The 27,554-nt window shown below is 32.7% G+C and overlaps 1 protein-coding gene across 7 annotated transcripts in view; it reads left to right on the plus strand.

The window, feature by feature from the left end:
• LOC132734953 (girdin-like) overlaps positions 1–27,554 on the plus strand; it is an 87,414-nt gene that overhangs the window by 57,713 nt on the left and 2,147 nt on the right. The window contains exons 15-25 of one of the 7 annotated variants that reach the window (XM_060721845.1): positions 1,602–1,811; positions 5,072–5,192; positions 5,496–6,257; positions 6,691–6,836; positions 8,239–8,377; positions 8,791–8,893; positions 12,835–12,996; positions 16,137–16,223; positions 18,033–18,166; positions 19,033–20,540; positions 22,811–22,831. In XM_060721845.1, the coding sequence (XP_060577828.1) occupies positions 1,602–1,811; positions 5,072–5,192; positions 5,496–6,257; positions 6,691–6,836; positions 8,239–8,377; positions 8,791–8,893; positions 12,835–12,996; positions 16,137–16,223; positions 18,033–18,166; positions 19,033–20,540; positions 22,811–22,831 (3,393 nt within the window). The other 6 variants (XM_060721846.1, XM_060721844.1, XM_060721847.1 and 3 more) reach the window with 6 other exon arrangements.

The following is a 27,554-nucleotide window of genomic DNA, read 5'->3' on the forward strand; positions in this document are numbered from 1 at the left end:
TAATGTTTCAGACTTCTGGTTAAATTAATTTTTTTCAAATTTTTAACCAGGTTATCCAAAGGAAAAATCTGATTACTAGTATCAGATTGGGTTAGGCTGGCAGAAGGTCATGAATAATTTCTTCTGTATGCAACTCCTCCACTTCTAAAGGGATTTTGACCAAAACTTGGCATCAAGTGCCCTGGCACATATTGTTGGTGATCTTTAAAGATCATCTCCTTTGAAACTGTAATAGCTACAGCTTAGATATTTGGCATGAAACATCATGTAGTTGACCTGTTACACCCTTGTTCAAATAATGGCCCCGCCCAAAGGATAGGTTTTTCTTAAAGGTTTATTGTAAATTCTTAAAATCATCTAGTGGTCCTCTACCAAGCTTATTCAAATAAAAGGCCGTGGAAAATTAACTCTGCCCTGGGGAGCCCTAGGTTTTCCATATATGAATATTGTGCATTTTTAAAAAAAAAAAACACATCTACTTTGAAACTATACAGGCTAGAGAATGAACTATTGTGTAATAGACCAAAACCAAGTTTGTTGATTGTTAATTATAGCCCAGGATACCGTTTCACTAACATACTTACGCAAATTCTTGACTTACGCAAATTTTTTTCAATGTGCTAGAAAATAAATTCAAACATACTCACATGTTTTTAAATCTTATATATTCAATCTTTCATTTGCTCAAAACTTAATTAACATAAAATATAAAAACAAATACTTGCTATTGACATAAAAAAATCAATGGAAATTTTTGTGTTAAGTTTAAGAATTTGCGTAAGTATGTTAGTGAAACGGTACCCAGGTGTCTAAATTGGCCCTGCCAGAGGGGGGGGCTCATTGGTTTACCTTATATGTAAAAAAAGAAAATCTTAAAAATTATCTTCTGAAACTAATGACTAGAGCTGAGATATTCACATATCATATTCACTGGCTGAATTGTATTTTGCCAGTCTAAAAAGACTGATATCTAATGACCATACATTGTAGACTGTAAATTATGCATGTACTCAAAAATATAATTGTTGCATTTTATGCTGGTGGCATATTTCTTGATTCCATTATCATTACTTTACTATTATAGTTAAAAGAAAGTTACACCGCAATGATGAGTATAAAATTGAATGACTTTCTTATGCTGAGCATTTGTGTAGCAATTGAACACCTGATGTCATCTTGTTTGCATGTGACTTTTTCTCTTGTTTGATTTCTGCAATGTTATTGTAATATATAAAAGCATAATAAATGATGCATACATATAGTAAATCATGAACAAGTTAACTGTACAAAGCAAACAGAATAATCAAGCAGCATAATATACTACTATAATCTAATGAATAGATTATTATTATGAATAAAGTTTATTTGTTCTGAAGTTTATTGTTTGTAATAATATGCATCTAATTAGATATAATAAGCATTTCAAATTTGTTGAAACATAAAAAATACAAACTAATTATATATGTAAAATATCAAAAGGCCATTATTCTCCCAAAAATGTTCAAATTGCAAAATGCTGACATAAAGCACGAGGGCAGTTGTAACATAAAGATTGAAAAACCTGGTTTTATTGCATTACAGCATTTCTTATTTTATTTCAGTCGTTTCAAGACCCTGGAATTATTCATGGAAGACACTCTTAATAAGTCTTTATCTATCAAAGAGGATAAGATTCATGCCCTGGAGAGTCGTCTGGAAGAATCAAAGAACCGTAACCTTAAACTGCAAGAAGAACTGCATATCACACGACGAGAATGTGAGTCTCTGAAACAAAGAATGGAGGAAGAATCTCTCAGTAAAGAAAGAGAAAGGTAAGCTAATTATTAGTATAAACTCAAATATACACCATTGTTTGTTTTGTCTTTACACAGAATATAACAGATGTTTTGTAAGAAAATTGAACTTTGATATCAGCTGACCTAGATTCCTTCAATGTACAGCTATGAAATTTGGGCCATGTACAGAGTTTTAGATGTAAAATTGAACTTTGATATCAGCTAATCTAGATATCTAGATGTAAAATTGAACTTTGATATCAGCTGATCTAGATTTTTACCTAGTGACCTTCATTCTTGTCCTTTGGTGTACAGCTATGAAATTTGGACCATGTGGACAGTTTTAGATGTAAATTGAACTTTGATATCAGCTGACCTAGATGTTGACATAGTGACCTACTGTATTCCTAGAAATGTTCGCGGATACAATATTTCGCGTTTTTCACAACGTCGGCATTTTCGCGGAGACAAACTTTCGCGGATTTGTAGTTAACGCGAATTCCGCGAATATTAAGTCGCTACGGCCTAAATTACAGTTTTTGGAGGCTACGGTATAAACCTACATGTATTTTATGTCCAAAACATAAAAAATAATATCAAAATAAAATAATTCCCAGTCTCCACCCTGGTATATGCGCATGCAGTATAGCCTATTTTCTAATTATGAATGTCACATTAATGATTCAGCAATTCATGATTGACCTTAACACTATAAACTAGAAAGAGGTAGCTGGAAATTTACCGGTTTATTTTTCGGTCCAGACGTCTGGATTTATATAACGGTAATGTCGTGCTACTTCAACAGTATCCGACTGTACATCGCTCTCATTATAATTTATCAATGTTGCACTTGATCGCTTTTGTATTTTTAACAAAGGATTACACCTACTTCAAGCAAATAAAATCCAAGTCATTCAATGTACGCAAACTGTAAATGCTTTTGAATACGCCGTGACTAGCGAATAACGTCAATAAACATGATAATTACTAATAATTGACATTTTTTCTTTCAGGGTCTTTTTGTTATGTGCATTATTGGTATTGTAATTTTGTCATTGCATATTAAACCCCGTATGTATCCGCAAGTAAGATTATAATAAAAATTCTGCATGTTTATGTTTATATTTGGTTGAAGCTAGAAATGTTCGGGGATTTGTTATAACTGACATATCCGCGACTATAAACATTCGCGGAATCATGCCTACCGCGAAAAGCGCTAACTTAAAACGCGTGAAATCTTTTCTAGGAATACAGTATCTTCTTGTCATTGATGTACAGCTATGAAATTTGGACCCTGTGCACAGCTTCACATGTAACATTGAACTTTGTTACCAGCTGATCTATATTTTGACCTGGTGACATCCTTAGGCTTTTTTACTTTTTATGCCCCCGCCATATAATGGCAGGGGCATATAGTGTTACCCTGTTCCGTCATTCCGTCATTCCGTCATTCCGTCATTCCGTCCTTCCGTCCTTCCGTCATCATCAGTTTCCGTTCATTATCTTAATAACCCTTGCACATATTGAACTCAAATTTGACATATGGATATGTCATGAGAAAATACAGGTCAAGTTCGAAATTGGTCATGGTTCGATGATTTTTGGCAGAGTTATGCCCCTTTTACATTGAAAATAATATGAAATTTTCAGTTTCCGTTCATTATCTCCCAAACAGTTCAAAACATTCAATTCAAAATTGACATATGAAAATGTCATGAGAAAATACAGGTCAAGTTCGAAATTGGTCATGGTTTGATGATTTTTGGCAGAGTTATGCCCCTTTTACTTTGAAAATAATATGAAATTTTCAGTTTCCGTTCATTATCTCCCCAACGGTACAACACATTCAACTCAAACTTGACATATTGATATGTCATGAGAAAATACAGGTCAAGTTCAAATTTGGTCATGGTTCGATGATTTTTGGCAGAGTTATGCCCCTTTTACTTTGAAAATAATATGAAATTTTCAGTTTCCATTCATTAACTCCCCAATGGTACAACACATTCAACTCAAACTTGACATATGGATATGTCAAAGGAATGCGCAGGTCAAGTTCAAATTTGGTCATGGTTCAATGATTTTTGGCAGAGTTATGCCCCTTTCACTTTGAAAATAATATGAAATTTTCAGTTTCCGTTCATTATCTCCCCAATCGTACAACACATTTAACTCAAACTTGACATATCGATACGTCAAAGGAATGCGCAGGCCAAGTTCAAATTTGGTCATGGTTCGATGATTTTTGGCAGAGTTATGCCCCTTTTACTTTGAAAATAATATGAAATTTTCAGTTTCTGTTTATTATCTCCCCAACAGTATTAAACATTCAACTCAAATTTGACACATTGATACGTCAAAGGAATGCGCAGGTCAATTTCAAATTTGGTCATGGTTCGATGATTTTTGGCAGAGTTATGCCCCTTTCACTTTAAAAATAATATGAAATTTTCAGTTACCGTTTATTATCTCCCCAACAATATTACACATTCAACTCAAATTTGACATATGGATATGTTTTTGGAATGCGCAGACCATTTAGTTCGAATCTGGTCATGGTTCAATGATTTTTGGCAGAGTAATGCCCCTTTCACTTTGAAAATGATATGAAATTTACAGTTTCTGTTCATTATCAACCCAACAGTGTTACATATTTAACTCAAAATTGACATATGGATATGTCAAAGGAATGCGCAGGTCAAGTTGGAATTTGGTCATGGTTCGATGATTTTTTGGCAGAGTTATGTCCCTTTCACTTTGAAAATAATATAGATACATCTTAGGAATAAGCAGTTTAAGTTTGAATTTGGTCGTGGTTCAATGATTTTAGACAAACTTATCTTTCCTGAATGTTGGAAAAATTTTGAACTTTCAGTTTCAGCACTCGTACTTTTGTGGAAATGTATGCAATATGCTATTTTTAAAAGGTTAAGACTGAATAATTTCAGTGCCTTGAACATTGTATAAAAATGGTTAAGACTGAATAATTTCAGTGCCTTGAACATTGTATAAAAATGGTTTGTGTTAACATTGAAAAGTTTTAAGGGCTTTGAACTTAGAATGAAAAAAATAATTTGTGCAAACAAATTCGGAACTAAATATTATAACATTTGAAATTTTGGCTGCATGCGGGGGCATCCGTGGCATGATGACACATTTCTAGTTTCAATAATTTTTCTTTTAAAGATTTATTTAACCTTTTATTTGTTTGCTTTTTGAAAAATAAAAAAAGTCAAGCATTGCCCCCACCTGGCGATGGCTCTTGTTACTTTTGTATTTTGTTTGCTTTTTTGTAGAAATGTAGGAAGTTTCAGACCAGAATCAGGCCGTGTATCTAACAGTCCGTTTTTGAAAAACAGTGCATATACGAGTCCAGATCAGAACCAAACAAGTCATCTGGTAAAGTTAGAGAGAACTGTAAGTAACTTTAAAAAACTTTGAAACTACCTACCCAGTCCAAGTGAAACTTGAAATGATCTTACAGGAGAAAATGTCCTGTGAAACCTAGTATTTTACAGGACCTTGGTGATGACAGGACCTAAATTTGTTGTAAATACAATTAAGTCTTCGAAGAGTGCTTGAAATTATACTATAAAGAAGAACTTCAAGTTTGTCTTAGTGATTGGTCAAACTCAAATTTGCCTTAATTGTTTTAAAATATTTGAAATAAAGATAAATTGATACAAACCGAACAGTTAATAAGCATTTTTCTTTGATTAGAATGCCAGTCTACAGGTGGAGAATGACAATCTGAAGTCACAGAACAACACTCTAAATGAACATATCAAGAAACTTGAATCCCAGAATTCCCAAGTGCAATCATCAGCCCAGATTGAGAGAGGTTCCCTACAGTCCCAGAATGCAAAGCTACAAGTAGATAATGCTACATTTAAAGCTCAATGTGATTCATTAAAAGAACAAAACACGTCTTTACAAGGACAGCTGTCTGTTACAGAAAAAGATCATAAAAAACTTAATCAGATTTATCATGATTTACAAAGTGCTCATGGATTACTTATACAGGATCATGAAAAATTGAGAAAAAATCATAATCAGTCAACATCAGAGTTTGAGGCTTTGATATCAGAACATGGTTCATTAAAATCCATTCATAAAACTGTGAAAAATGAGAATCATGATTTACAGCAGCAGATAAACAATTTATTACATGTTAAAGATGATGACAATAAATTTCGTGACTGGTTGAATCGTGAACGTGAACAATTGCAATTAGAGAAGAAATCTCTTAGAAATGATCAAATGAACTACAACAAACTTCGAGATGAACATGATAGATTGTTAAAGGAGTATGATAACCTTAGAGCTGTTCAAAGTGAAATGGATAAGAACCATCATGGTATTGTTGAAGAGAATAAACAGCTAAAGGCAGAATATAACAACATGCAACAGGAATGTACTAAGTGCAAGGAAAGACTGAAATCAATAGAAACAGAATTCAAATTTCTGGCTGATAAGTATGATGTAAGTGAATAGTCTGAGAGCTCATGCAATGATTAATTCTTACTAGGCTAAATATCTTAAATTTACATGTCCAACTTTCATCTGGACAAAACCATTTACAAAATTTAAAAAAAATGCACTATTTTTAGGGAAAATTATAAACCTACAGATTATGGGTCTAGGTTTACTAGGGACTCTTATTTCTTGTTTTGACACAAGTACTTGTTTGTCCCAGGAAGAAAACTCAGCAGTGGTTCAACTTAGCTTTAAGCTTTCATCGTAAGCTAATAAAAATTAATATGTTTAAAATTAAGTTGATAATTTATATCTCAGTAGTTGTAAAATAATAACAAACTAATAATATTAGTATAACACTTTTCAGTAATAAATAAGTTGCTAGGATGTATCTAGCTAGTGATGGTGAATTCTCAGGTGTTTTATTCTTGTATTTCAGGTTTTATATGAGATGTATCAAAAGACATTAGAGGACAATGAGCAGTTGATGAATCAAGTGAAGCTATTGATCAGCAAGAATCAGGAGCTACTAGGCTATGTTCTTAATAATAAAGATCAGATGGCTGGACAAGAAAAATCATACATGTAAGATATTGTCAACCAAAGCATATGAACTAACTGCAAACACTGTCTAGAGCCTAAAAAGATTTTTTTCCCCATCTACCTTTCCACAAAAATCATGATGTGATGCTGTGGCATATAGTGATTCACCTGTGTGTGTGTTTGTATGTTCTATAGCTTATATAATGAACTTAAAAAATCTTCTTTTAAAACAGTCCAAATTCAACCAAACTTGGCAGGATTGTTCCTTGGGTGAAGGGCTTCCAAAGTATTTCAAAGAATTTGATTCCATGCAGGAATCTGGTTGCCATTGCAACCAAAAGAAATTATAAGAAAAAGGTAAAAAAATCTTCTAAGACCCACAAGGCCTAGAGCATAGATATTTTGCATAAGGCATTGTCCATTAGACCTTTTCAAATAGTGTTCAAATTATAGCCCTGGGGACAAAATTGGCCCTGCCCAAGGGATGGGGTCAAGCTTTTCCTTATATGTACATAGTAAAAGCTTAAAAAATCTTCTCTGAATTGACAAAAACTACAGGTTAGATATGAAACATTGTGTGGTGGACCTCTACCAAGATTGATCAAATTATAGTCCTGAGGTCAAAATTGGCCCGGGGGGGGGGGGGTGTCATTACTGTTCCTTCTACTAATTTATTGATCTGACTGCTCATCACACATTTTTTCCTTTTTAACTTGTCTATTTGAGGAAATGGGAAAATGGGAGAGACATTTTACCTACATTTTTTTTTCAATATCAGTGGGATACATTGGTTAAGATGTTTATACCATCTGATATTTCTTTGAACTGTCATGTATTTTGACTCAATAATACCACTTTTTGGTTTGGACTTTGAAATTTCAATTAAGGTTTTCTTACCATCTTTGTCCTTTTGGTTATTCTTATAAAACCTGAAATACTTATTTATTACCTTTACCCCATTTAAGAGGTGACTCTGTCAGAAACAAACTTAATAACCTAAAGTTATGTAAGACCTGCTTTCATAAGATAATTAAGCTTTGAGAAAAGTCAAGCACATTCCTATAGACTTGTGAGTATAAAAGAAATCAGAGACAAAAGATATGGGGAACTTTAGTCAAGTTTGATGTAAATTGATTAAAAGACAAGGTTACTGTCACAGCTGTATCAGTATAAAGAAGCATTCGTCAGTGTGACAGAATTTATTTGATTTATATTTAATTTTGGCCGGGTTCCACTGGTGCAAACCCGGGTTATAGTATGGTGAATGTTGGGCGTTGGGCGGGCTGTTGCTTATCCACTTCCTGTTTACCAACTTAGTTAAATTTTCGACATTAATGGTCAGTGGTAAATTTTTTCTGTAGCATCACAGCATCATGATATTTGGTATACAAATGCAACCCGGCCTTTTCTGTCTTTGACCCATTTTATTATTTTTAATATACAGGGAGCAGTTGGCAGATTTAAGAAGGCAGAAAGAACGACTAGAAGAGAAAATTATGGAACATTACAAGAATAGGGAGAAACAAAAGAAAAATAAAAGTTTTGGAGCCATGTTACTTCAGAAAGTTAGGGGAGGTCTAAAGGTAAAATTTGCTTTACAGAAGTATGTGATCAAGATATTTCACTCATCAATGGCACATAAATTCTGTAAATTTTCTCTCTTATTTTTGCTTTGTTACATATTTAGACTGTAATGAGTTGTGATGATTTAGCATCAATGCATATTGGAATTTGATAAATTTATTAAGTGGTGAATAATGTATCATTTTCATGTGAATTTAATAGAAAAAGAGGCATAGACCTCTTTAGTGACATGAATGGTCACTGTAGTAACAGGCTAAATGGTAGCACCAGCTTCAGCGGTTGCACTCATAAAAGGTCATCATTGTATTAATTATTTTTCATTCAAAGAATTATATGCAAAAGTAACATTAAAGATTCTGTAAACAAGGGAATTTGTTTCCATGACTCATGTATGCTTGAATTACCATTACAGCGAAGCAAGTCAAGGCCAAATCTTCTAGAGGGAAGTCTAGACAGTTCTTCACTGGGTTCTGGGTCCTTTGCAGACCAAGATGGGGAATTTTCAAAGAAATCAGGTATAAAGTATCTCCAACAATTACTGTTATTCTTGTACTCCAATATAGTAGATTGCTATTATAGCTAGATATGATTTAACAATGATGGTAAACATAAAATCATGAATTGACTTTGTGATTAATAATAATTAAACGGTGTTAGCCAAGAATGAGTGTTTTACAGGAGATGAACTATTGAATGATATGGCTGATTAGAGTTTATAATGAAAGTTGACTGTTGACATTACTTAAGTATATAATTTATTTCTGACATATTAAACATGTAAAAAGTAAAACTTGTTTGGACCAAATGACTGCATGCACAGTACCATTGCACATCAGATAGTTTGGTAAAACAGTAATAGTTGTTTTCATAACATTGCACAGTTCTTGTCATTCAAACACTTGCCTGTATTAAATGCACCTGTAAAATTGCTTGACCTCATTAACCTGTCTGTTTGCCTGATCTCTATGACCAGCCAGCATGTCTGTACAGTTTTACTAGTGTCTGATGGCTGATTCATTTTAATGTTTTTATATTGAAATCTTTTGGCTAACTAACAATTGGCAGTTGCAAATTCAAAGAAATCAGTTGCATAAAGTCACTAGGGCATTATACATGTATAATATATAATATGTGGTTGCAGTATTTAAATCAGATAGTGTACATGAAGCCAGGCTATAAGATTTGTAGTTATACAAAAATGCACCTTGAAATTATTCTCTAGAAGAGCACATTATGATTTTTTCTAAAATTCACACCCCTTGATTCTTTGTAAAATTTGTTTGCTTAGGCCACTGTTTGTTGATTTTTTTTTAGTTCTCAGAGCCACCAACCCTAAATTTTGGCAGATAATAAGAAAAAAGGGTGAAATTTGAAAAGGAAAAAAAAATCTATATCCCATCAAAATTTAGTAATGTTACAAGATGGCAATTAGATTGACTAAGTCACCTCAACTTTCTGAACTTTGTTGAGTTTGAATATTAATGCAAAAATCACACCTAATGTACAAGAAGTTAAGAAACTTAAGAAATAAATTGTTTTCGAATGCACAGCCGTCATTATAGTCATTAATCTAAAACGTTTTATGTGTGTTTTTTTTTCTGTAATTAATTTTTATCTAAACTTACAGGGCTCCAGATAATTTTTTAGGGCAATGAGTATTTACTCATTGATTTTTTTGTGAATGAGTAAAACTTGAAATCTGAAATTTGACAGGAGTATTTTTACTCCTTTAAATGTATGTAAAAGAGTAAAACATTTATTATGCTTCCATGTTTATTGCATTATCATACTTGTAATACAAGATATGTCAAAGTCATTTCTTTTGCTTTTTGGACTCCCTTGGTTTATAATCTTGCATTTCCAAACGGCATACGTTTTATCTGACTGTTGCTCATACGGGGCAGCGCTAATTATTTCATTAATTAAAACCTTTGCCGATTTTTTTCGGCCGGAAATACGAGTCAATCATTTTAACATTTGACAGCGACATTGTACCGGATGTTTATGAAATTGCGTTAATTCCACCACCTTACCATACATACGATAACATGATAGTCGGAACTACAGGAAGTTACCGTTAGACATTGCAAAGCGTTCAGTAAGATAATCGCCGAGTTTACTTTCGATTACGTTTACACGAAAGAAATGTTGCTCAATGCGTAACCTGAATTTTGTGTGCGTTTTCATATGCTTAAATTTTGTTTTGAATGCGTAAACGTGTTATTTCCATGTGTAATTTACGCGTATACGCATCTTGGAGCCCTGAACTTAATTTAAAACAAAACAAACAAAAAATGAGAAACAAAAAAATAAAATAAAAAACAGTGGACTTACATGTGTGTTTTATCCAGTGAAACCATACATATATATTGTATTTATGAGTGATTTAGTAACACTGGTGACATCTGAATATTTTAATTTCTAAATATAGGATGAATGGCTGTAATCTAGGTCATATCTGCTTGCTGTTGATGCACCTTTTTTTGTTAAAATGAGTGACACGGGCTCTCTATGTAAATATAACTGACTGCAATGAGGACCTTTGGTAATTTCATTATTAAAACATACCTGGTTCAAAACGGAAGAAGTATTAGAAATATCTATTTGGAACTTCATACAATGATAGATCTCATTTAGGAAAACTACATGGTCCAAGAACTTTGCATGATTTAAGACTTAACCCACTTTGCTATTTTTCTCTATTTAATTTATTTTGGGGAAATAAGTCTTAAAGTATTCAACATTAAAATGCCATTAAAGGTTGATACAGTTCATAGGAACAGTTCAAATATAATATTTTTGCTCTGTTGTATATATGAAGCTCCAGTTTAGTGATTAAGTGAAACCATTTAACTGTGCAATTAATTACCAAACATCTGAAAAATAAATTGCTTATTTGAAAATGACCATGCATTGAAAATTCATCTCTATATCCATTTTAAAATGCCCAGAAAGAATTACTTTTGAGTGGAAAAATAATTTACTAAGTCCCCGACATTGTATCTGATGTTGTATGACATAAAATTTATTTTAACAGAACATAGTCTTTCTATAACAAGAAAATTATTTTTTAGAATTTTTGTCATTTTGCTTTTTGTTACTCCATTATTGTGTTGTATTGTACATGTATATTTATTTATTTATTATTAGTTTTAAGGATGTCTAACAGGATATATTGCTCAGTATAAATGGTTGTTAGTTTTGAGCAGCAATTGTTATATAGCAAACAACCATTTATATATGGCCATATAACCTGTTAGACATCTTTATAACAAATTTATAATACAGCATAATTACTTTATGAAGGGAAAACAAAAATTACTTAATATATTGACTGCTGTCATGTATATAGATTAGATAAAAGTCACAATTATCCAATGAAAAGTGACATTACAAACATGCAGTATTATAAAATAATGTTATACAGTGTACATATTTATTAATGAAGTTTAAAAATTTGATCACCTCTGACTTCTCATTGTGTCTGCTTTATGTCAAATGGGATAAATTGTTAAATACTTGATACAGTAATTTACTAAAACATTGTTCAGTTATAAAGCAATTAAACCAGCAACTTTTCTGATCATTTTGTTATTTATACTAAACTATGTGTGTGTCCCTTGTGGACAAGTTGTAAAGGTTATTGACTTCAAATGACTGAATCTTATCAGGGACTTCTTTCATATACAGTTAGCATAAAGGAGGTCAGTGAATTTCATCTGGTAGAACACATGGGATCTTATAAGACCTTAACAAAGTTGATGCTTCTGAAAGGACTAAAAAAAAAGAAAAGAAAAACTACATATTAACCAATAAGAACATAAATTGATTTGTTGTGAAACATTCCTTACTTATTGCTTTGACTTAACTTCGATAAGATAGAAAAACTTTTCCAAAATAATATTTTGGTTACTCAAATTTGTAAAAAGGACTTGAAAATTTTGCTCATTATATCATGATATAGACCTGCAACCAGTGTTTTACTGTATTTTGTATGTATTAGTATTTTCCTTGCCTCAGATTGTAATATTAACCCCTGTATTCACCTGTTGTTGCATGTTCCTCACTGTAGTAGTTGTGAAAAATTATTGATTGATCTTCATCAAAGTAAACCTGAAATTTCTTTAATATTGAGTAATGACAATTAATGTACTGAGAAATGTGTATTTTAGGAAGATATGTGTATATATAATCATATCTATCAAACTATCATTTGATTGTATAAAAGGTTCAATGATGAAGACCAAATCAATTAGTGTCAAACTGTCAGAATGTTGCATGTCAATAATAGCATAGGAAAGGTACTGAAAATTTGGTTAAAATGGAAATAAAGGTAAAGATCTGTGGTTTAAGGGACATTAAGCAACACTTGATGGTATAACTAATATGTTGTTTAAGTAACCAAGTTTGTTTGTTTTAACTAAATGGCACATATTTCCTTCCCTCACTTGCACAGACAAGAGACGGTACGTTCGACGCAGGGGCAGCAATTCTGGTTTCAGCGATGACAGTGATAGTAGAAGTTTGTTGAAACAAAATCGAGGGCTTGCAAAATCCACTACTGCGTTAAATGCAAGCCCCACAGATAGTCCTATTTTATCTCACTCTGAGTTACGAGGTAAAAATTGTACTGACAATTCTATCATCAGTTACTAATTTATGTCTCATACTGTCACTGTGTGAAATCTGTGATATTAAAAAAAGCTAACTACTGTTTTTATCTCAACTTTTTTTTCTTTAAAAGAAAAAAATACAGATATTGTTACAGTCATGTTGGCGTTGCCATCCCCCAAACTTTGTGTTTGATCATAACATTTTAAGTTGTCCTTGTATTGTCTTCATACTTGGCCACAACAACCCTTGGGACAAGACCTTCAAGTAAACCTGACTAAACTTGATTTTTGTTCATAAATGACCTTGACCTTTAAAGTCAAATGTCTAAATTTTGCTTGATTTTTCCTATTGGTGTTATTTTTTATTTTTATCTTCGAACAAGAAGACAACAATCTTTTAGGATACGTCTTCTTTCATAAATAGCCTTGACCTTGACGGTCAAATTATTGAAACTTTCCTTTTTAGTTGTAACTGGCTATAACTTTGTTTTCAATAAATGGATTTACTTAATATTAAGACACAACAATCTTAAGGATAGGACCTTCATGTATATCAAACTCAAATTGACCTTGGCTCATTAATGACCTTGATCTTGAAGGTTGAATTTTTGAATTATCACTGATTTTTTGCTATAATTGACTGGAACTTGGTAATTAATAAATGGATTTTCTTCATACTTGGAAAAAACAACTTTTTTGAAAGTTTGAACCTTGACCTTGAGTTTAAATGACTTTTTATCTCAACTTTTTTTTTCTTTCAAAGAAAAAAATACAGATATTGTTACAGTCATGTTGGCGTTGCCATCCCCCAAACTTTGTGTTTGATCATAACATTTTAAGTTGTCCTTGTATTGTCTTCATACTTGGCCACAACAACCCTTGGGACAAGACCTTCAAGTAAACCTGACTAAACTTGATTTTTGTTCATAAATGACCTTGACCTTTAAAGTCAAATGTCTAAATTTTGCTTGATTTTTCCTATTGGTGTTATTTTTTATTTTTATCTTCGAACAAGAAGACAACAATCTTTTAGGATACGTCTTCTTTCATAAATAGCCTTGACCTTGACGGTCAAATTATTGAAACTTTCCTTTTTAGTTGTAACTGGCTATAACTTTGTTTTCAATAAATGGATTTACTTCATATTAAGACACAACAATCTTAAGGATAAGACCTTCATGTATATCAAACTCAAATTGACCTTGGCTCATTAATGACCTCGATCTTGAAGGTTGAATTTTTGAATGATCACTGATTTTTTGCTATAATGGACTGGAACTTGGTAATTAATAAATGGATTTTCTTCATACTTGGACAAAACAACTTTTTTGAAAGTTTGAACCTTGACCTTGAGTTTAAATGACTTTGACTGTCAAGGTCAGATTATTGAGTTTTGGTTATATTTTCTTAACTTTTTATCATTTATTTATGGAAATTATTTATAGTTTAAGAAAACAACAAGTGTGACAAGACAGACCTATTAAATATAAAAAAGAAAACTTGTTTTCATTTTTATGCCACTGAGGCATCTGCGATGCGGTGGCATATAGCAATTCACCTGTGTGTGTGTGTTTGTACGTTTGTCTATTATATAGATTATATAGTAAACTTAAAAAAATCTTCCTTGTTAAAAACCACTGGTCGGATTTCAACTAAAGTTGCCAGGATTATTCCTTGGGTGAAGGGCTTCCAAAGTTGTTCAAAGAATTTGATTCCACACAGAAATCTGGTTGCCATGGCAACCAAAAGGAATTAAAAAGATTTCTTTTTTTAAAAACCCTTTTTGTAAAGACCCACTAAGCCTAGAGTCAAATACCTTAATTTTTGTCAAGTAAGAATGCTTTTATTTTGAATCAATTATTATACCATGGCTTTTGTATGTGAACATTAGAATCATCTGCACATTGTCTGTTATTTGACATAGTGAAATATTACCTTGACCCCTAAAGTCACTAGACACTACTGCATTATTGCAAAGTTCAGTTGTGTAGAAACATAAAAAATCTACTTCTGCTTCTATATAGTATTGTATTAATGCAGTGGCATAGCATTTTTCCACAAATGCAATCTTGTTTTTATTATTCTTGTTTGCTTTTAGAAAAAGTAAAAAAAGGTCGAGCATTGCCCCCACCTGGCGGTTGCTTTTGTTTTAACTTGATTTGAACTAAACCTTTCAATTAGATGTCCTTGGACTGAAGCCAGTGACCACTTAGTAAAAATAAATATTGACCAAGGATGACCATGACCCTGTGATCTACATTTTACCACAGTAATAAATGTGAGGAATCTGGGAATATTATGTTAAACCCTTGTTTCTCACATTTAAAAAATATTGTTTTTTTATCCCCCGCCGAAAGGCGGCGGGGGAAATAGAAATAGTCTCCATCCATTAGTCCTTCCACCCTTCCATCTGACATTTTTGTCCGGAGCATATCTCAAAAAGTATTAGAGGTATCAACTTTAAACTTCATAGGTGGATAGATCATATTGAGGAGGAGTGCAGTGCACAAGAATGATAACTCTACCCTGCATAATTTTTGAGTAATTGCCCTTTGTTATTTTTCATACTTTTTGTCCGTAGCTTATCTCAAAAAGTGTTAGAGGTATCAACTTGAAACTTAGGTTCAAAAAGGTGGATAGATCTCATTGAGGAGGATTGCAGCACACATGAATGATAACCTGCCCTGCATTATTTTTCAGTTATTGCCCTTTGTTATTTTCAGCCATCAGTATTCACATAGGTTTCAAATCTGTAATCACTTCAGCCATCAGTTTTCATTACCAAAAGACCTCTTTAGATTGAATTATTCTGCTCTACTACATATACATTCTTACAATGAGCAAACACATTCGGCGGGGGATGGCCATGCTAACATGGCTTTTGTTCAAATCATTTTAAATTGATATTTACCAGTGAGTTTCTGGCTTTAAAAATTTTATACTTAAAATTAATTAAATAGACACAGTCATATGCATAGATAAGTCATATGCATAGATATTAGGTCATTAGAAACTCTTTTCAATTTTATTACCTTCCTTTAGTTGTTTAGTAGATTTGGTAACGGCTTTAATAATTTATTTTCTTGCGTTTAACCTCACATGTTTTGTAGTGATCCTTACCTTTTGTTGTTTTAACATGATCTAGGTGCGAGGTCTACAGAAGGTTTACTAAGTGATACATTACTTGGAGACAGTGTCTCCTGTAGTACCTCTGCTTTCACCCCTCTGCCAGGTAATGCTTCTAGATTTAATCATAAATTGTTGACAATAATTAAAACTTCTTGCTAGTGGTTTATATTGCCAGATAGTCTTAGTGTATCTATAATTCTCTAGAATTCTCCATTTTTAACAGTTTTATCTTTCTGAATACTAGTTAATACTTTATATTTTAAGTTACTATCATGACTACTACATGTGTATATAAAAGAGAACAGTATATATCGCCATTAACACTGCCACTATACATGTATTATACATACTTTGTTTTTAGCAGTTTTATAAATAATTAAATTGAAACATTAATTCAAGTTTGTAATTGAAACAGGTTTTTGTGACTGAACTGTTAATTGTCTGCTTCTTTGACAAACCAGTACTGGTACCCCAGCAGTACTTGACTCTTGTTGAGTGGCAGACACCTGAACCACTGAACTAATAATCGAAGGGTAGATGTGTATTGCCTTTTTTGTTGTTGTCCCAATTAAATGAAGAGTTATTATATTGGTATACATAATAGTTACATTTTCAACGCTCTATGATAATTTATCTTATAAGTGTGCCACCTACTCTTGAGTGTAGAGGCTGTGAAAAGCATGCAAAGGTTAGCGTTAATCCGCTTTTTTTGTTCGTTTTACCTGTTAATCTGTCCGGTTACAACCTCAAATTTGTAGTTGTAACACACAAACACTGATAAATTGAGTAAATCACACAAACCCAAAATCAATTTAAAATAATAATAAAAAAAAATGATGTGGACATAATCAATGCAGGAAGTTTTTACTACAACTGTAATTATAGCTGTGTTAACATTTTTGCATTATATTTTCCTTTCTGAAGTTTCAGGTTCTTTTAAATTGAATAAGTATTATTTTTGAAAAATAATATATATGTTCAATATTGAATTGTTTTAGAGAACAAATTTATTGATTGGAAAGTTAAAAATTAGTGTTATATGTATCATTGATGGGTGGGGTAATGCAGTAGTGCTATATTACGGTTTTGAGACCTTATGGACCCCAACATGAGCTTTATAATGGGGCTGCAGTGTATATCATAAAGTAATTTATGTTAAAAATTTCAACAAATTCCATGTTCAAATAATTCACTACTGGCACACATATAATGAAGTTTCTCTTAAGAGTAGATTCTGCAAACAGGCAGAAAACTGTTAAGTCAGGATAGCTGTCATATTCATATATACACCTAACTTGTTGAAGGCCCTTTTACTTAATGTAAGACAATCAAAAACAATGTAAAGCTTTTGAAATATTTTGCTGGTGAAACTGGTTTTAAAATAATGGGCTATATGCTGAAATGAAAAAAAAAATATGTAAGGTAAGAGTAGGGGGATTCCAGATACAAGAAATACCTGCTAATAGGATATTTGACAAGTGTGCAGTGTCGGTACATAGGAATATATGTTAGAACTTGAAAAAAATGATAAAATCATAATTAACTGTAATTTTGTTTCCTTTAAATGTTAAATTTGAAACATATATAAGATTTGTGTGTAGGTTATTTTTTTGATGATAAAAAGATATAATCACTTTCTTAAAATAAGATATAAATCTTGTTTCTGACAATTTGTTTTTGATCCTTACTCTGCTAAATATCTTAAATGGACTTGTCCATCTGTCATCATTTTTAGGGAATATTAAAAAATATGTCCCGACAAAATAGTGAACAATGCAGACCATGATATGACAGACTGAATATGCTGACAGATCTTGGTCTGTACTGATATCATTGGTAGATAAAGTCATAACCAGCAAGTTTATAGTTAAAAGAAAGAAAGTTTTATAATGCATGAATGACTGTGTTACAGGTATGGGCCAGCCTATCAGTGATGATGAGGGAGGGTTCAAGCCAAACAATCTTGTAGCCTCGCCACCTGAATTTCTTACCTTGGAGGAATTTCTTGCAGAGGGGAGAGATGGAAAAACATCACCAAGGCAAAAGGTAAAATATCAAACAAACGAAACAATTCATAATAATCTTGGTCATGTTATTGTTGACTGAGGTTATTGTTAGGCCTTTTTATAACATCTGTTCTATATGTATTTATTCTACAGAAAGTATATTTCACTTTTGTATAGAAAGTGATGCCTTTTCTATTTACTTGGAATTTAAAAGATTTATATTGTCCAGCCCCAACCAGAAAGGATGTAACTATTTTTTCCTGAAACATGGTATTAATTTTTCATGTTATTGGAAATGTCTATTGCAGAAATCTCACAACTTACCTCATTTAAATCTCTCAGAATTGCACATGGAGACCTTGTTTATTTATTGGTTAGAAAAATGGCCTTAATAAAAATCATAAATCAAGATTTCTGTCTGCATATAGAATTTAGAGGATTGAGTAGGACTAACTAACTTCATTGCTTTTAGTTAGGGCCTTTGTGGCTGAGTGGTTAAGGTCATTGGCTGCTTTAAATCATTTGCGGCTCACCAGTGTTGGTCCAAAGTCTTTCAGGGAATTTGGATTCATTCATGTGAGAAAGCTATCCAGCTAGCTTATGTAAGGCTGGTGATTCTACTTGTGTGTCTGCTTGTGCCTGAAGTAATGCACAGAGGGGCATCTGAGGTCTTTCCTCCACCAGTAAAGTGGCATATAACCTTAACAAACAAACAAACAAACATTGTAATAAGGACAAATGAAACTTTGTGCATTTTTTTATCAAAATTTTAATGCAATGTAATAGCCAAAGAACAACATCTTTTTAAAACACAATACTAGTTTTCCATTCTGCTTTAATTTTTATGGTAATTTCCAATTCAGACTGATAATACATATATAAAGACCAAAATGTTTGCATTTTCAGAGAAAGATAGAATTAAAAGCAGAAGATACAGAATCGCGAAGCAGTGAAAACTCTGATGGAAGTGCCAGACGCCGCCGCCCTGCTCCATTACCACCTACTGAAAACCGTTCTGTACCGGCTGTAGCTGTCATGTCTCCACCAGATCATAGTATGTCGAGAATGTCTCGTTTATCAACTGGTGGCAGTAGCCAAGATATCCGTCCAGAATCAAGTGCCTTTACACAAGTAACATCATCATCATTTCATAGTAATATGCAGCCAAATTATACATCCACACCACTTAGACCTAATAATTCATATAGATCAAAACCATTTGAAGATATGAATTGTACGTTGGCTGTTTCGCTGGTTACTGTACCAGAAGATAGAAGAAACAATTTAGGTTATGAACATATTAATCAACCTCCATCACAAAAACCTAAAACTGATATGTCAGATTCTCCTCATTATAAAGGAGGTCATGAGACAATACTTAACCATGATAGTAGACTTAGTCCAGATGCTCGCCTGGAAATGTTGACCAGTACTGGAGGGGGCAGTGCCTTCTCACCAACTTCTTCAGTAAGTAGTCAGTCTCCACATTCCTCAAACTATTCTAGTCCTGGTGATCAAAGGTCAAGGTTACATGATGGTGATATGTCTATAAGGTCAGCTCAAGGACCTTTACCTGGATGGAGAGGTCAGAAAGGTCAATCATCATCTGGTCAACATCCAATGAAAGCAACTCATCCTGGGTATCCACCACCCAGTCATTCCCCTGGATTATCTAATCAACAGTTTGATGACAGAAATACTACAACACCACCAAGGAAAGGAAATATACTTGTCTCTAGACAAGGACCAAGACCTTATGGTCCTTCCAAAAATGTTGTTAGAGCTCGACCAGCCAGTGCCTTTGGTGCCCCTACAAAAAGTTCATTTCAAAATGAGGGGACAATGAATTCCTCAATGAACAATTCTAGACCAAACAGACAAGACCTCAATAACTCCATATCAAGTCATAGTCATAGTGATACTCGTGCCTCATATGACAATTCATATAATAAGGGACCAACTAGTGCTCACACAAATGGACAAGTTCAAAAAACAAGTGTGAAACAACGTACCAGTGTAAATAAAATGGAAAGACCCAAATCAGTTCCACCTACAATGTTTAATCAACATGGTAGTAGTGATTCTGATCAAAGCAATGACTATCAGCAAAATCATGTTGGTATTAAGGGCACACCTCCAGTTCCCCCTCCACGTAAAACAAAAGATATTTTATCTGGAGGACGTTATAGTGTTCTGCGGGAACCATCATCTCCAACTAAACCAATGGCATCCAGCAATTTAAACCAAGGTCAGTGGAACAATGGAAGTCAGAGTGGGTCACAAGTCCTGATAGGTCAGACACCTTCATCACCGCAGAAGATTGGCCCAACACCATCAAAATCATCCAACAACAGGCCATTACCACCAAAACCATTAAATTCTGAAGATGGGGAACACAAAGAAAACTCAATCTGGTACGAATATGGTTGTGTTTGATACTAGATATAAAATTGTTCGCATTCTTGTGTATGCTTTTAGGTAAAAACAGATTAAATAGAATATTTTCCTAGCATAATGCTTTAAGAAAAATAAGCTTTAGATTTAATATTTCTGATAATGATATAATCATAGATGAGATTATTTTTTTTGCTTGATGTAATATTTTGTTAACTGAAAATAAATGTTGTGATTTTCTTCATTTAATTTGAATGAGATCTGTGATTTCTACATAACACACATTCCTATTTTAATATGTCATTGTTATATTACAAAGAAGATCTCAGATTTATTAATTGTGAACATTTTGTTTGAAATCCAGGTCACATTTTCATTTTGTCTGCATTAATGACTTTATAAGAATTACAAGTGTATGTCTAAATTGTCACAATGTATATATACTGCCTTAGCATGAGTCAATGTTTTTAAAAGTATTTTTCAACTACTAACAGTAAAACTTCTATAAATTGTCCATCAGTGTTAAACTGAATATAAATATTATAAAACCAAGAGAAGCATATATTAAACATTGTTCCTCATCCTGCATGGTTTTTTAGCATGAAATATTGTAATATATCCAATTTGCTAGAATGTCACTGATTCAGCCCCTGTTTCCAGCACTCTTGTCAAAATAACTACATGTACCATTACTCTACTTGTCCCTTATACCGACATATTTTTTTCTAAAATTGAATATGAACTTATGCCAGGATTATTATATGTATTTCCAAATTGAAGATTTAATTTTTTTGGTTGTGATGAAACATAAAACCTTACAAAAACACCAACAAAGTTCTGGGTTTAAAAACTAGGTCATGATGAAAATCAAAGATACATTTGAGTCAAATCTTTGAGGGCTGTATTCCATAAGTAGGTCAAAGATCAAAGAAACATGATGATTGCATTCTTCTCAACATGAGATTTACAATAGTTGCAGTTTTTATTTAGGTGAGCAATGAAAGGACCACCAAGGTGTTCTTGTTTTTTTTTTATTAATTATTTTTGCTACAAAGTTAAGGGTCTTATATAATTCTATAATTCTGTTTTCTCAGGATTTGAAAAACATAAATATATTTCTGAAAATGTTAGGAAACCTGGCATAAATTCATTGAATGGTTTCTATATTCAGCTTTAAACCTACTGTAATAATGTATTGTTGTTTGTTCCAACATTCCTTTGTTGTTATGATGAGATGTCTGCAACATTATGTTTATATTTACACTTGTGTTGTCTCTTGTGATAAGTCTTATATACAAATGAGGTGATATTTTCATTGTTTTCACCTAAAATTGATCCATGAGCACCATTACCTTCCTTTTCTCCTAGTATATTTATAGGAATAATTCCCCATGTTATACATAACATTTTGCATGCATAGGTTACTTTTCTGAATGTAATTTACATTTTACTATTTATTTATATATGATTATGTTTTACTATCTTTATATCAAGGCGACCAAAGCGAGTTACATTTGATATAGAAGGCCTTCCAGAATCTCCTATACTTTAAGCTTACATGCTAAGCTTTTTAGTCTGCATTTAACATGGGAGGTACAAAACTGCAACATTAAGTAGAATGACCATTTAGCCAAGGCATTGCTTTTTTTTCAAGTAGAATACTAGTATATATAATACACTTATTTTGACATCTGTCTTTCGAATTGTGAAAAATATAATGAGGTTTTTGTTCACTTTCAAGATTTTAATAATGAAATTTTGATTAAAAGAATGATAATTATATATGCAATGCCATGTGCTGTTTGGTTATTGGTTGTATTTAGTCCAACAATATACACTGCCTATATAAATATGGATGATCCATTGTTTGTTTGTCCAGACCTTTCTGTTTGTATGTGTTGTCCTGGGTTGTAGAGTATAGAAAGTATGTTTATAGGAAAGAGCTAAGCATTTCTCAAAACAATTTAGAAGAGATACATTGTAAATTAGCAGGGTGTTTTGAAAAAGGATGAGTTGTCAGGACCTCCTGTCTATACAAGATATTCTCAAATAAGACATGTTTGAATTATTCAAATTTTATAAAGCTAGAAAATAAAAATGAGCCCCAAATGATTGGAAAAGCAAAGAATGTGTATTTTTAATAAAAAGTGATTAAAGTTTCAATCATTTATGTAAGTCATCCATCATCAGTTTCATAATCACATCAATATCATCAAGTGAAATTACTTATGAATATTATATGATATATAAAACTAAAGTCAACTTATTAATTTTCTCATGCTCCCTACAGTTGGAGAAGAGAGATGAATTTGTAAGTGGGTGGGGTAAAGGTTTTGGATAATCTCTCATGTGACCTTCTCATTGTGTCAGGGTTACAGCTCTTTAAACATGTTTATCTTCCAGTTAGAAAAAAAGAAAACAAACCAAGGCTTTAAACAGATAGAAAAGCAGGTTTAAATAAATCGGAGATTAATCAGCTTTGAGCTCATAATTCCTTGCAGGTTACTTTGTGTATATTTCACCCATTTCAGCTGGCTTGTCACAAATTTATAAATACTTTCCTCATTGATACATCAGTAACTGATATTTTTTTGGATCCATAAAAATCTAAGTAACACTTGCAATAATCAATTACCTTACATAATTTAGTTTACTCTCTTCATGTAATGCATTTCAGCGGGTTTTTTTTGTTGTTGTTTTTTTCTTTTTTTATATTTTCACAAGATTTATTTTGATATTATTTTGGCAGTATTAAAATGATTCATATACCTGGAAGATAGATTGATGGTTTAGGTATATATTTGCTCTTCCCAACTGTGTATGTGTGATTGACAGTAATCTAATGTTAAATTTGTATTTACAGGTACCTGTCATAAATAAGGCTTTTATAACTTACATAAAACATTATCTTAAAGATCAGAGATAAAATAAATACAGCACATTACAAACTAGCATATATTATTATAAATATATTATTGTAAATTTAAACAATATACTTATTTGTTAACATTAAAATATTTTTTTTAAAAAGCGGAGCACCAAAATACGGAAATTACAATCAAATTATGTTGTATTAATAACATTTTCTTTTTTGCTCACCAGAAGCTATTGTTATCACTCACTGTCTAGTGTCCGTCTGTCCAACCAGTCTGAACAACATCTCCTTAACCACAATGTCGATATAATATCAAAATTTTCTACAAATGATTTTAAAACAATTTATTCAATGCAATGATTCAGATTAGCTACGAAAATTCATTGGTCATACTGAGGAACAGTAATTTTCTCGACCTGATGAGTGTGATGAGTTAATTTTCATGCTCCCCGAAAAATTTCGGGCGAGCATATAGTCGCCAGGTTGTCCGTCCATATGTATGTCCTGAATTTGTGTCTGGCCCATAACTTTGTTACTTGAAGTTAACTTTTACAACTATTTCACAGAAATCATCACCATATTGAGACGACGTGTCATGCGTAACATTTTGGTTGTTACTATGAAGGTCAAGGTCACAGCATGACCTTGAAGCAAAATTGTGTCCGGCCAATAACTTCGTTATTTGAAGTTGGATTTTACAACTATTTCACAGAAATGATCAACATATTGAGACAACGTGTTGTGCGCAACATTTGGGTAGCTACCTTGAAGGTCAAGGTCACAGCATGACCTTGAAGCAAAATCGTGTCCGGCCCATAACTTCGTTATTTGAAGTCGGATTTTACAACTATTTTACAGAAATGATCACCATATTGAGACGATGTGTTGCGCGCAATATTTATTTGGGTCACTACCTTGAAGGTCAAGATCACAGCATGACCTTGAAGCAAAATCGTGTCCGGCCCATAACTTTGTTATTTGAAGTCGGATTTTACAACTATTTCACAGAAATGATCACCATATTGTTACGACATGTCATGCGCAAGTTGGTAGATAGATCTCATTGAGTAGAAGTAAATCTGCCTTGCCTAAGTTTGGAATTATCACACTTTGAACTTTGTCTGGGACATAACTCTGAAATTACAAAAGATATGCTTTTCTGTGTCTAAAACCTAGTCGGGGAGCATCACCCGGTTCAACCGGCTCTTGTTCCAGTCAGCCAAAGGGCCGATTCAATTTGAATCACTGTGCAGAAAGAAAGAAAAACTCTTAAAATCATCTCTGAAACTATAAAGGCTAGTGCTTGGATATTTGGCATGAAACATCATCAACCAAGCTTTTTTCAAATAATAGCCCTTGGGTCAAAATTGGTCCCTGTCCAAGGGGAGTCATGGTTCCTAATATGTTTATAGTGAATTAAAAATCATCTTCTCTGAAACAATAAAGGCTAAGGTTTAGATATTTGGCATGAAACATCAATTATTAGGCCTCTACCAAGTTTTTAAAATTATAGCCCAGGGGTTTGTCCTGCCCTGGGGGTCATAGGTTTGACTTATTTGTATATGTAGTAAAATCTCCTCCTCAGTCACTTGATAGATTTTGTTGAAGCTCTAAAAAAATGATCATTTGGTTGTTGTTTACTGAAATTGCTCAAACAATTCTAGTTTGCTGAACAAGATGGCGTCCAGATCTTAAAATAGATATAAGCTTTTAGTGTCATCTCCTCTTCAACCATGCTTCAGTTAATCAATAAACATCTACATGAAAGTGGTCCTTTACAAAATTTGCTTAAATGGTTTCTATTGGTTAACAGAAATAAGAATAAAATGATATTTCCTCTACCCATCAGATGATTTTCATAAAACTGAACTAATAAGAATACCCAGGCATGTAGACTATACACTCTGGTGAGCGATTAAGGGCCATCTTGGCCCTTTTGTTCAAATTCTGCTGTGAAAAAAATGATAAACTTTAGCTTAGTTTATACTGTAAATGATGAGAGAATGACAGTTTATTTGGACTCTCCAGTGAGTCATTGCCTGTTTATTGACATTATGTTCTATTATATTAAAACATGTTACAGTTAAGTTAAAGAAGCATTGTTTATGACAGTATTTTCATTACCACCTGTTTGATGACCTAACTTGAGTGTTTTATTTTCTTCACCATTTCAAGCATATACACCTCTGGTATTGAAGTTTAACCCCCTTGCCAAGGTGAAGGCCGGAAACTGAGGTGTGATACTCATATTGTATCGTATATAGTCACTGTTTTACCTGCACGCTTTCGGTTTTGGGTTTTTACATCTTGTTTACTTGTTTTTCATCTTAGTTACTGCTAGCTGTTTTTGTACTGGTAGACAGATACTTACCATGCTAAATATCTTAAATGAACATGTCCATCTTTCAGTCTGGATAAACCATTCATCATTTTTAGGGAAATTGTAAATTAAAAATAACCATTATTCAATGGCGCACACATGCCTGGTGATCTTGATTTGCATTTGTCACATAAGTAGATTCAGTCATGGCCAGAGGCTAAAGGATAACAATATTATCTTGCTTCCTTTATGAATGTATTTAAAAGTTTGAATCTGAGAGATTCTGTTGTCATGAAGTATCAATTTACTATAAAAGCTATTGTATTAATGGATGCAAATTCAAATCAATTCGCTGCTTTAGAATTGAAATTGTCTGTATAATATTAATTGAAAGGAATATTGAAAATTACTAAAATGAAATATATTGGGTATATATAATGTATGTATTAATACTTGGCCTTAACAATCCTTTTAACAATGCCTTGTAGTTGGCCAAACTGAACTTGACGTTGGTCTAAATTACCTTGATCTTGAAGGTCAAATTATTGCATTTTGCAAAAATTGGCAAATACTTTGTGATGGATAGAATGAATTAATACAGCACTTACCATTAAACTGTCTTGTAAAGCAAATGAAGTTTTACCTTGACCTTTTAATGATCTTGACCTTTAAGCTGTTCTTATTACTGATAGGAACATAACTTGAGAAATCTTTAACCATTTGATGGAGATAAGGGTCAGTAGGTCAAGGTCACGGGTGCCAGAAAAGATTTTTTATACACATTTACTTATGTAGCCTTTTTCTTTGATTGTCCAGTGATGGAAATCACAAGGTCATTGTCACCTGTGCTAACTCTGGATTAAGGCACTGTGTTTACCAAGCAAGTTGATGTTAATGGATTTTATTATTGTTTGGACAAATCAAAACTTGAAATACTTTTCTCATGGTGAGCGCTTTTGCTTAGAATTGCCTCCATTGTGTTATAAAAGAAAGATTTGCTTTAAATGCAGAATAACAGCCACTTAAGATAAAACTGTCTAGTGAAGCAATTCCAAAATGACCTTGACCTCTAAATGACTGATTCAAGTCAAGTTATTGAATTTTCATAAAGTTGGACAAATCTTGTTATTAATGAATAATTTGATTCATATTTGGACATGACAACACTTTGAACAAAACCTTCATGTGATAGAACTAAGGTATGACCTGTACCTTTTAATATCTTTGACCCTCAAGGACAAATATTAAAAAATTATTTGAATTCTATAAACTATGCACAGATATGATAAATATTTGGACCCAATGACATGTTCGACAACATCATCATACTGCCTGTCAGAAGTGAATATGATTGAAAAGTTTAATGATATTTAAGGCATTGTTTCACATTATGAAATTTGCTACAATTTCATTAGTTCTTATGTTTGGTTTATACTTGGACAAAACAACATTCAGGATCAAATTTTTAAATGAGTTTATTCAGAATATGACCTTGATCTTTGAAAGACCTTAGAGAGGCCTCTGTCAGTATTTTTGCATTTGATAGAAAGATAATACAGCAAATTCTTTTTTTACAGAATTGAATGAAATAATTTCATTGGCAGCAGCCAGAGCTACAGATAAGCAGGGTATCTGGGTAATTACCCAATAATTTTGACCAATTTACCCAATTAAAATAAAATCTTTGAGTAATAAAGAAGCAAATCAAAGGCTCAGTACCCAATTTGTTTTGATTCTGTAGCGTATTTCCAATATCTCCGACCCTAATTCACCTGGCGAAAACAGCCAAACAAATCCGAAATAGCCTGTTTTCCTTTCTTCCATTTTGTTTACCATGTT

Source organism: Ruditapes philippinarum, unplaced genomic scaffold, assembly GCF_026571515.1.
Source record: "Ruditapes philippinarum isolate M1 unplaced genomic scaffold, ASM2657151v2 ctg150_1_1_1_1, whole genome shotgun sequence".
Taxonomy (NCBI): Eukaryota; Metazoa; Mollusca; class Bivalvia; order Venerida; family Veneridae; genus Ruditapes; species Ruditapes philippinarum.